General features: G+C 33.6%; 1 protein-coding gene across 1 annotated transcript in view; it reads left to right on the top strand.

Moving 5' to 3' along the window:
- The window catches only part of PTPRB (protein tyrosine phosphatase receptor type B), a 151,491-nt gene that overhangs the window by 10,445 nt on the left and 128,989 nt on the right, over nucleotides 1-12,057 (top strand). The window contains exon 4 of the mRNA XM_051962474.1: nucleotides 5,585-5,745. Within this exon, the coding sequence (XP_051818434.1) occupies nucleotides 5,585-5,745 (161 nt within the window). The remainder of the gene's footprint in view (nucleotides 1-5,584; nucleotides 5,746-12,057) is intronic.

Raw genomic sequence — 12,057 nt, 5'->3', positions numbered from 1 at the left:
TTAATAAACATCAATAAACACAAACTTTTCTCTATACATGAAACATAGGAAAAGAACTGAACATAAAATCAATATCTCTATTATACATCATTTGGATGAGGGAGGCATTAGTCTTATTTCAGGTTTGACATGGGAATTCCAATAATGACCTACTTATCTATCCTTTTAAGGTTCCTTACATTGTTTTCCATTTGTTTTTAAATGATTTATTGATGATTTTTTTATTTGTTTGGCATCATTATTACATAACTCCCCATCCTGATTCCCTTACTCATTTCTGGAAAGTTCTCTCCTTATAAGAAATGTCATGCAAAACAAATTCCTATGTTGACTATATATGAAAGTATATGTTTCATTATGTACCTTGATTCTATCACCTCTCCTGCCAAATATGATTCTTCATCAGCTTCTGGACTCATTATTAGAAATTATATTGACCAAAGTTCTTAGATCTGTCAGAGTTATTTTCCTGTATATTTTAGTCATTATATAGACTGTTCTCATTGTTCAATTCACTCTCTACTAGTTAATTTATACTCTCCCAAATTTCTCTGAATTTATCTGATTTGTTTTTTCTTATGGTTCAAAAATATTCCATAGCCTTCACATGCCATTGTTCATCTACTGTTTATTGACAGATACTCCTTTAGTTTCTAAATCTTTGATAACAAAAAAAAGTCCACTATAAACTTTTTTGCACTTATATGTCTTTTTCCTCTTCCTTTGATCACTTTGAAGCATAAAGCTATTAATTTTAATCATCAGGTCAATGAGTTTTTTTTCCTTTCAATTTTTAGCTCTCTTCATTGATATTTAAAACTTCTAATCTTTTAGATGGTTTCAGTTTTTAAATTTTCTGCTTTTCAAATTTTAGTTGTATTTATAATTTATTGATTTACTCTTTCTGATGAGCAAATTTACAAATATAAATTTTATTTTATTGACAATTTTAGCTATATCCTAAAATTTTAAGTGTATTGTATCATAGTTTTCATTAGTGGACTTTGGTTATAATGCCCCTTCTGAAAACTTCACAAAATATTATTTGTTAAAATTATATAACTTTGAACGTGTGGGAATATATTCTCCAGATCTACTAGTGGCAGGTCTGGATACTATTAAAAGACTCCATTTGAGGATTTTCAAATAACCATGCTAAATGAACTACTGAAATTTTTGGCATGGAATTTGACAGCCATTAAGAATCATATCACATGGGCTTTGCTAAGAGTTTTTAATGCAAGACATTGCTGAACCATTCAAAAGGAAAATGCTTGAATCTTCTCAAATATTTGCAAAAAATTGCAAATATAGACAAATGTGTCAAATACACCCATAAATTTGATGAGTACAGCAAATATTTAACTGAGGGGAAAGAGTTGAGTGAAGTATTTAATAGAGATGGATATATGTTCTGCACCCTTATTAAAGTGACATATATAATAAATGGCACCCTTTGGATCTTTTAGTCCCTTAGACTAGAGGATTATTTCAAAGATAACTAATGTCCAAGGCAAGAAAATCCATTTACCAAGTAGGTTATATATAATAGCTATAAGAAGTTTCTATCCTCCATTTTATTGAATACATTCCTGGATTTCCATTAAGGGAAGAAAGAGAAAATCCTTTCCCATTTCTGGAGGTTCAAGAAGACGCTTTCTGATTCCCAAGTGACATTTAGGGACTAAAGGATCATTGAAAAGTATGTCTATGTGTATAACTGAAGAAGTCTTGGGGAATGTCTCCCTTCTGTTATTAATTCAATGCTTAAGTTATATTCTCTTGCTGTTCAGTGGGTAGCAATTCAGTTCCATTTAACTACTTAGTATAACTTAACTTTTATAAATGAATACTTATTTTGAAGATATATGGCTATAACCAAAAAAATTGGTTTTGGGTTTTTCTACTATCTTTTATTTATTTTTAATTGAAGATTTTTATTTTCAAAACATATGCAAGAATAATTTTTCAACATTGACCCTTGCAAAACCTTGTATTCCAATTTTTCCTCCTTTTCACTCTATCTTCTCCTCTAGATCTCAAGTAATCCAATATATATTAAACATAGTAAAATATATGTAAATCAAATATAAGCATACATATTTATACAATTATCTTGCTGCATAAGAAAAATCTGATCAAAAAGGAAGAAAAATGAGAAAAAATAAAACGTAAGCAAACAACAACAAAAGAAGTGAAAATGCTATGTTGTGATCCACACTCAGTTCCCACATCCTCTCTCTGGCTATAGATGGCTCTCATCATCACAAGATCATAGGAACTGACCTGAATCATCTCATTATTGAAAAAAGCTACATCCATCAGAATTGATCATTGTATAATTTTGTTGTTGCTATATGCAATGATATCCTGGTTCTGCTCAATTCAATTAGCATCAATTTCTATAAGTGTCTCCAGGTTTCTCTGAAATCATCCTGCTGATCATTTCTTATAGAATAATAATATTCCATAACATCCATATACCATAACTTATTCAGCCATTCTCCAACTGATGGGCATCCATTCAGTTTCCAGTTTCTTGCCACCATAAAAAAGGGCTACCACAAACATTTTCACACATGTGGGTCCCTTTCCCTCCTTTAAGATCTCTTAGGAATATAAGCCTAGTAGAAACACTGCTGGATCAAAGGGTATGCCCAGTTTGATAACCCTTTGAGTATAGTTCCAAATTGCTCTCCAGAATGGTTAGATCAGTTCACAACTCCACCAACAATGTTATTAATGCCCCAGTTTTCCCACATCCCCTCCAACATTCATCATGATCTTTTCCTGTCATTTTAGCTGATCTGAGAGGTGTATCTCAGAGTTGTCTTAATTTCCATTTCTCTGATCAATAATGATTTAAAGCATCTTTTCATATAACTAGAGTTGATTTCAATTTCTTCATCTGAAAATTATCTGTTCATATCCTTTAACCATTTATCACTTAGAGAATGGCTTGAATTCTTATAAATTTGAGTCAATTCTCTATATTTTAGAAATGAGGCCTTGAATATAAATGTTTTCCTAATTTATTGCTTCCCTTTTGATCTTGTACAAAAATTTTTAACAATATAATCAGAATTATCTATTTTGTGTTCAATAATGAGCTCCAATTCTTCCTTGATCACAAATTCCTACCTTCTCCACAGATCTGAGAGGTAAACTATCCTATGCTCTTCTAATTTGCTTATAATAGCACTCTTTATGTCTAAATCATGAACTTATTCCAATCTTATCTTGGAATATGGTGTTAGGTGTGAGTCAATCCCCATTTCCCCAATTTCCCCAGCAGTTTTTATCACATAGTCAGTTCTTATCACAAAATCTGGGGTCTTTGGGTTTGTCAAACACTAGATTACTAAGAACAAACATTTCTCCCCAATATTGCAGTAGCATACTCCCCTGTATTTCATGTTGGTCTTAGGAGAGAGGGGGCTAATGAAGCACATTTTCTAAATAATATGCATCCCTTTGGAAGGGACCAGTGTGCATATCTAGCTCCATGGGAAGCACGCAAGTCCAAATCCCACTCTACATTTACATTTTTCATGTTTATATTGATGTGTATAATTTGCAAGTTTAATACTTCTTTGTTTTATTTTTCTTTTTGTTGCTTTTTCCATAAATATCACTAATATTTCCCTTTGGCTTACCTTTTTTTTTATTGATAATTAGGCAGTGTTTTGTAGGATTTTTTAAAAATCATTTTGGATTGCAATTTGAGTTCTTTGCTTTTCGGAATAGCCTATTCCATTAGTTTTTTCAGACTTTTCATGGATAGGAATAATCCTGACTTTTGAATTGACTTATCTTTTTTGCTAAAATGCATTAAAATATTCTGAACTTAAATACCCCAAAAAGAGAATCTCTTTATCCATAGAAGAATTCAAAAAAGAAATTAACATGAAATGATGAAAATATATTCTATTCCACTTTATTCTTTAAATATATGTAATAAATTCTGTTATTTTCGAAACTATCCTGCAAATAATTCTTTTTCCTGAATTTTTTATCTCTTCTATACATTTAAAAAAAATTATTCATGGTCTTCTCTGAGATTATTTCCAATCCTCCTTCTCTAATCCTTCTTCCACAGTTAAGAACCGAGAGATACAAGGTGGTGGTGGTGGGGAATTCCTTGAAACAAATAAGCATCATTAAGCAAAACAAACCCTCAAAGTGTTCATATCCAAAAATGTATATCTCTGTATTGTGGATTCATAAACGTTCTGATAAGAGTTGTATAAACATGCTTTACTCTAGGTTCTCTGGCTTTGTTGGTGTGGGAGAGGGGAATCTTTTTATTACATTTTTTTCTGGCTGACTTTCTGTGTGATTTTGAGATGAAAGAAGTTTTTTGCTATACTTTCTTATTGAACTTGTACTTGGGAGCTGAGGTCTGCCTTCCATGCAGGCAAACATCATGGCTTTAATTCCTCAAAGGTCTTTTCAGGGAAATTGGTTTTTTACAATTAAAATTATGAGATTTAATCAGCTATAATTTCAAGTGCATGATTTTTACTATCAGCAATCTGTGAATTTTATCAACCAGTATTTTGTCATATACATCCAAATATCCTAAGCAGTTTTTATGCACCCTTTCCTCTAATATTTCAAATATTTTTGGAAACTTTTTGGAAACACATAATCCTTATTTATCTCTGAGAATCCTGTCAATATCGTTCTCTTTGGCTTGTGTAGAATTTATATGTTCTTTTGAAATTGTCTTTTTCTTCTCTTCTTTCAACTTTTCTTCTGCTTTGCTATTTTAAGTCCCTAATCTCTTTATTCTCTTTTCCAGAATCTCATCTATTTTGACAAGAAATTCTATTATGTGCTTTAAGTTCTCTATCCTATTGTTTGGATTTTATTAATTCATTTTTGAGAGTTATGATTTTAAGCATAATTTGAATCCTAATTGCTCTTCTTAAATGTGTTATTTCTCTTGAAAATAACCTCAGAAGAATCTAAAGAATTCTCTTTCATTTTTGGAGTAAAGGTTCATTTTTCTCCATAGGATAATTTTCATTCAATGTTGTACCAATGTTCTCTACTTTCATCCTTGCTTGTTTATTATATAAGTACATGAAAAAAAAATGTAACCAGAAGGAAGGAATACACATTATTTGTGAACATAGAGAGAGGCACTATATAGACCCATGGTTCCATTAATAAAAGGAGTTCTTGCATTACAAAACTCCCTCTGTCAATTCAGTTTAGCATTTTCCATGCAACTCAAAAATCTTAGAGAGTTGCCTAGAAGACTGAAGTGAATTTGATCAGGATTACATATTTGTTATATATTAAGATGCAGCACTAGAATCCAGAGCTTCCTATATTTGATGCTAGCTCTCTTTTATGTCTCTTGATGAACACATGTGTGTGTTTGCCAAAAAAAAGAAAGGAATATTGAATCTTGATGGAGATTTAGACAGAATGACTAAAAAATGTTATATTTTATGTTAAAATTGATTCATTTAAAAATAAAAAGTCACAAAGCAATTTTATTTTAATGATGTTCAGTATTAATTGTATAATGTATTATCTAAAAATTTTAAATTGCTATTTCTCCTACTTTTAGGAGGGAGAGAGGGAGACAAACAAGGAAGGAAGGAGAAAGATACTCAACAAATATCTGGAGATGAAATTTCCCCAGAGCTGCTATAATATGCTGCCATGCCTGATGTGTCATCTTTTTCTTCCTTTCAGCCAAGTATTTTCTTGTAAAATATCACCACAATATTTCCTTTGATTTTTTTCTTCATCAATTCTCAGTCAAATCCTCTCCATCAAACTTCCCTTTCACGTCATGAAAATCTTCTTAATATATATTACTACTATTCCAGAATCCCTGTTAACCATTCTGTTCATTTTGAACAATGAATTTTCTGAATTTTAAAAATTCTGGACTTAACAAAAAATCTATTCTGTTCACATAGGGGGATTCTATATAAACAATGATTATTTCATGTTCCTTGCTTTTTAAAAAATATATATAATAAATTCTACATGATATTTTCAAAACTGTTCTTCCTTCTAAACTTTTTTCTATTTTCTTTTGTACTTAAAAAATATTCAATGTCCTATTTTTTTGACATTGATGAGATTTTACTTATAAGTTCTATACCCCAAAATCTTATTGCTGTCCACAGGATCAAATTTGCCTTCCCATCTTAAAATTTGTAGTTCAACTTTTGATTTCCGGTTTTTGTGTATAACAATTTGATCATGATGTTTTATTTCTGACTGTTTAAATATTTTTTCCTGTGAATTATTAATTCTAGATCATAAGTTTTATTTTTTTCCTTCATTTTTCATTTAGAGATATCTTTAATAGGTTTGTGAAACTTTATTAGACATAACTCATATCGGTTGCATTCTTATCAAAGAACTTATATTTTGCTCTGTATTCAAGAGATCCAAATGTCATTTTCAAATATCATCTTTTAAATCAGTCATGCACTTCCCAAATAGATATTTCTCTTCTAAAGCCCTCATTTTCAGTTGGCATCAGGGATAGAAAAGAATCATCTTTGCTTTTTCAATCTATAGTTTCTTGTCTTGGATTTCATAATGTTATCATTTTCTATTTTCTTTCTTCTAGTATCATCTATGTGAATCATTTGGTAAAATTTATCTCTATATGAATTATTCAGAGTAATTGGTGATCATCCAATTTTACTGGTTTCTGTAACATTTCCATAACATCTTGGATACATGCCCTGCTAAAATAAGAATCTCTTTATTATTCACAGATGCCTTCATAGCAGACAATTATCTGTCTCAAATATTTGTGTCTACTCTCAACAAAGTCACTACTTTCCTCTCCTCATTACCTGGAGTACAAGAAGCTACATTTCCCTCAGAGAGTTCAGTGCCATCTTCTATGAAAAGAGGCAAATGCCTATTATATAATGCTAAATGTTTAGTATTTCTTCTTCTCTCCCCTCTCTTTGCCCATGCTTATCATAGGATCATAGATTTAAAGTTTAAAGAGATTTTAAGGAAGAAAAGAGAGTCATTTCTAGTCATATGAAAAAAATATTCTCAATCACCATTGATTAGAGAAATACAAAGTAAGACAACTCTGAGATATGACTTCATACCTCTTAGATTGGCTAAGAGGATAGGAAAATGTAATGTTCTCCATGGGTTTTCTTGAGGTCTCTGGGAACAGCCTTCATTTCAGTAGAGTAATCATCACAAGAGTAGCCAGGGGTTAAAGTCCAAATCCTTTATTATCTCTTTCAAAGTTTTGTCTCCTTTCCTAGGGCCCAGTTAGCTTTCTTAAAGGCCTTCTGAAGTCTTGGTTTCAGTGGGGGGAGTAGGGGGCCAGCCACCAGGAGCCTGACTGAAGGTGGAATGAATCTAGTTCAGTCCTTGCTAGCTGTTATATATTCCATTATCATAGGTGTGAATCTTGGGGAACTTTATTAAGTAGTAAGTACATGTACTGAACTAGAGAACTATTAACCACCACTCTAAACTAGATAACCATTGTATTTATCAATTCCACTGACTTAATACTTTGTAAAAATCCTTGTTTCAAGTTACATAGTTCTGGTCTATAACATCTGCTTTCTTTTGTTTTAGAACATAAGGTAGTCACACCCTCCCTGACTTCTCAAGGAGGTGAGAACCCCAAAAAGGAGGTGATCATGCCTTCCCTGACTCCTCAAAAAAAGGGTGAAAACACAAAAAAGAGGTGATCACACCCTCCCTGACATGTTGGGAAAGGAGATGAAAATCAAAGGAAAATGGGGAATCAAACCAAATTAGTGGGTTTTTGAAGGGTCCCACTTGAAACAGGTTTTTTTTTTTTTTGTTTTTTTTGTTTTTTTTTTCTGTTTCAGAAAAACCTCCATCAATATGGGAGGTATTACATAACAAACAACATGAATCAACATGAAGAATTATACATGTCAAGTTCTAGAATAGTCCAAAACCAATGTATTGTCCATTACTTCACATGTGTAGGGAACCCAATGATTCCTGCAAGTTTTGAAATCCTGCAATAGTCTCATCTTGTGTTAGGGAATCTAATGATTCCTGCAGATTTTGAAATCCTGTATCCGTCTTATCATGTGTCAGAGAATCTAGTGATTCCTGATGGTTTTGAAGTTCTGCAACAGTCTTATCAACAATTTTTTATCTCAGGGAATCCAATGATTCCTGCTGATTTTAAAGTCCTGTAACAATCTCATTATCAGTCATGCTCTTTCAGTGTCAGATATTTCTTAGATCTTCTCCTTTGTTCTTCTGTTTCTCTCCAGGGGCTCCTTGGCAAAATCTGATTAGGAGAAAGCAAACCCTTTCTCCTAAGCAGCTAACCTATCTAGTCCCTTCCATTTACCACTTTCAGGATTTTTTCCTCATTACATGGTAATTACATTGGAGCTACTTGCACTGGACACTGCCCTTCTGTTGGGTTAAAAAGCCTATGTTCTCCCCAATTGTAATGCCTTTCTCCCATCTGATGGCTTTTTGACTGATTGATCATGTAATCCCTTTCTCCTATCAGATTGCTTCTCTGCTGATTGATCATATCAGAGTACTGAACTTCTAAAGATTCTCTGGGTGTAAACTCGGCTGTCATCATGCCCCACCTGTTTTTTGTTTGAGGTCTTGGAGCTGGGCTCCACCTCTCATTTCCCTGGGTCAATTTACATTCTGAGGCCCAGTGGAAGCCCTTATTGAATTTTGTACATGGGGTTTTGGGTCAGATTCTCCCATCCTGTATTCTCACTCTATCTCTATGCCTACAGTGAGCTTTCAGATGCCCTATTTTACCATATTGAAAGCACTGATCAGTCTCTCTGGGAGTCCCTTGCCAAGAGGGCCTCTGTCTTCCCATGTTCTGTATCATAACTTAGGTATAAAAGGCATTTGTGCCCACTGTGGCACAGCATCTTATGATCTCCTATAAAGGAGATGTCTTATAATTCCTGTAGCTGCATTTTCTCCAATTGTTCATATGACAGCTGTTTACAGATGTCCCACAAAATCAGCAAAGGGTTCATTTGGACCTTGCTCTATTTTTGTGAAGGCTTCACCTCCATCTTTTCCTGGGAAAATGCTTTTATAGCAGTAGTAGCAATTTGCTCATATGCTGCTATAGGATAATTAATCTGTGCTGAAGTGTCTGCATATTGACCTTTACCTGCCAGTTGGTCAAAGGTGATTTGTATATTAACTCCAGTTTGCCTATTTCATTGGGTTTGTATCCTACAGAGTTCACTATATTCAGAAAGCCACAAGAAGTTTTGTCCAGGTTCTAAACATGTCCTTGCTATATATTTCCAATCACTCGGGGTTAAAATTTCATAAGCCAAATTCCCTAGTATCATCTTAATATAAGATGATGTAGCCCCATAAAGAGTACAACCCTTTTTTCAAATCCTTAGTTTTTTCCAGATCAAAAGGAGTATATCTTCTCCTTTGTTGATTTGAAGAATCAAACTCTTCAATAACAGAGTATGCATTTATCAAATCAGATATATCTTGTTCTTCTTTTTTTTTCTTTAACTAGTGCCTTTTGTAATTATGTCATAGACTGCTTCATAGGTGGTGATGATTGTGTTACTGCTCCTCCCCCCCTCCTTCTCCCTTCACCCATGAAGGGTTAATTGAGGGGAGTAGATCAGGGGTTGGGGAATGCCCTAATGGCTTCTGCTGTGAAGCACCACACTCCTTAATTTCATCAGAATTGTACTTAACTTTTTTCTTGTCTAATTTGTCATCTTTTTCACCTAGTTTGTCAGCAGGAGGGGGACCTCCTGTACTTTCTTCTTTTTTCTTATTCTAATATAATTAGAGTTATATATATATAATATAATTCCTTAAAGCCAATTGTATTAAGATATATATATATATATATATAAAGTTTCTTTAGGAATTGAATCAGGGTCATTATCACTGTCTTATTTACATAGTTCCTCTCCTACTAATTTCCATTGGATCTAATTCTTTTTCCTTAGAAAACCAAGGAGATGTGTATTTTAATATTTCAAAGCATGCAATGATCTGCATTCAAGTTACAAGCAAATTTTGGTTTTTTACCAATCTAAACATGCTTTCAACAAATTTTCCTTTCAATGGAGAAATCTCCTTTCTAAACATTTATCCCATTTCAGCTGAAGCACTAATTTAGCCCTTTACAAAGTTTTCTTCTTGTCTGTTTTTGTACTCTCCCTATTTTCTGGGTCACAGATGTAGGCCCAAAATGTAATGTTCCCAGTGGGTTTTCTTGGAGTCTCTGGGAGCAGTCTTCATTTCAGTAATCACCACAAGAGTAGCCAGGAGTTAAAATCCAAATCCTCTATTGTCTCTTTCAAAGTCTTGTCTCCTTTCCTAGGGCTGGTTCGCTTTCTTAAAGGCCTTCTGAAGTCTTGGTTTCAGTGGGGGGAACAGGAGGCCAGCCACCAAGAGCCTGACTGAAGGTGGAATGAATCTAGTTCAGTCCTTGCTGGCTGTTATATACTCCATTATCATAGGTGTGATTCTTGGGGAACTATATTAAGTACTAAGTACATGTACTGAACTAGAAAACTATTAAGCACCATGTTAAACTAGATAATTATTGTCTTTATCAATTCCACTGACTTAACACCTTGTAAGAATCCTTATTTCAAGTTACAGAGTTCTGGCCCATAACAGGAAAAGATAACGATAAATGTTGGAGGGAATGTGGGAAAACTGGGACACTAATACATTGTTGGTAGAGTTATGAATTGATCCAACCATTCTGGAGAGCAATCTAGAACTATGCCCAACGGGCTATCAAACTATGCATCTTTGATCCAGCAGTGTCACTACTGAGTCTATCCCAAAGAGATCATAAAAAGAGAAAAGAACCTGCGGTGATCTCCTTCAGATCTTTTATTATCTCCAATATAGCCCAGCTAGCTTAGAGGCCTATCTCTCTGCTTGATTCCAAGAGCTCTTGCCGCTTTGTCCTTTGCTTCTGCCTCTGCTTTCTTCAGCCTCCAGAGCCAGCACCACTCTTCATGTCATTCCAGTGAAATCTGACCGAGAGCCTCTGTCTGTTTCTTTTATACAAGAGGGAGAAATTGTGGGATACGAGAGAGAGGGATTATGGGTTTTCTCCCATAGTGCTCTCTGACCCAAAGAGCTTCAAGGGAGATGTGAACTCACAAAGTTACAAAGTTTACTTTGTGAAGCTGGCATACTTGTGAACTCCAATGAGTAAAGGTGCAAACACAAGCATTGTACTAATTAGTTCTACTTAGTACCTTGTTTCAGGTTCTGCCCAAAACATCTTCTTGTAAGATTAGATCAACTCTAATTAGTTAGCAGTTTGTAAGGATTCCAACAAGAACCCACATGTATAAAAATGTTTGCAGCAGCCTTTTTTTGAAGTGACAAGGAACTGGAAATTAAGTGGATGTCCATCAGTTGGAGAATGGCTGAATAAGTTATGCTATATGAATGTAATGGAATACTATTATTCTAAAAGAAATGATGAGCCAGCTGATTTCAGAAAAAACTAAAAACACTTACATGAACTGATATTAAGTGAGGTGACTAGAACCAAGAGAACATTTTACATACAACAAGAAGATTATGTGATGATCAACTGTGATGGACTTGGTTCTTTTCAACAGCATGGTAATTCAAGGTAATTACAATAGAATTGTGATGAAAAAAGCCATCCATATTCAGAGCGAAAACTATAGAGACTGTGAATCACAGCAAAGTATTTTCTTTTTTCTTTCTTTTTTTAGTATATTTATTTATTTTTAATACATATTGCTTTGTGTTGGGAGAGAGAAATCAGAGCAAAAGAGAAAAAAAAAACATAGAAGTTAAAAAAAAAAAAACAGAAAAAAGAAGTGAACATGGCGTGTGTTGATTTACATTCAGTCTCCTCAGTGCTTTTTCTGGGTGCAGATGGCATTTTCTGCCCAAAGTGTATCGGGATTGTTTTGGATCACTGAACCATTGATAAGAACCAAGTCTTTCATAGTTGAGCATTGCAAAGTCTTGCTGTTATTATGTACAATATTATGTAAACTGGTTTTGTTTGTTTACTCA

The sequence above is a fragment of the Antechinus flavipes genome, chromosome 5 (assembly GCF_016432865.1).
Source record: "Antechinus flavipes isolate AdamAnt ecotype Samford, QLD, Australia chromosome 5, AdamAnt_v2, whole genome shotgun sequence".
In the NCBI taxonomy this organism is placed as follows: domain Eukaryota; kingdom Metazoa; phylum Chordata; class Mammalia; order Dasyuromorphia; family Dasyuridae; genus Antechinus; species Antechinus flavipes.
Note: the sequence above shows the minus strand (reverse complement) of the source record. Positions and strands in the feature narration are given on the sequence as shown.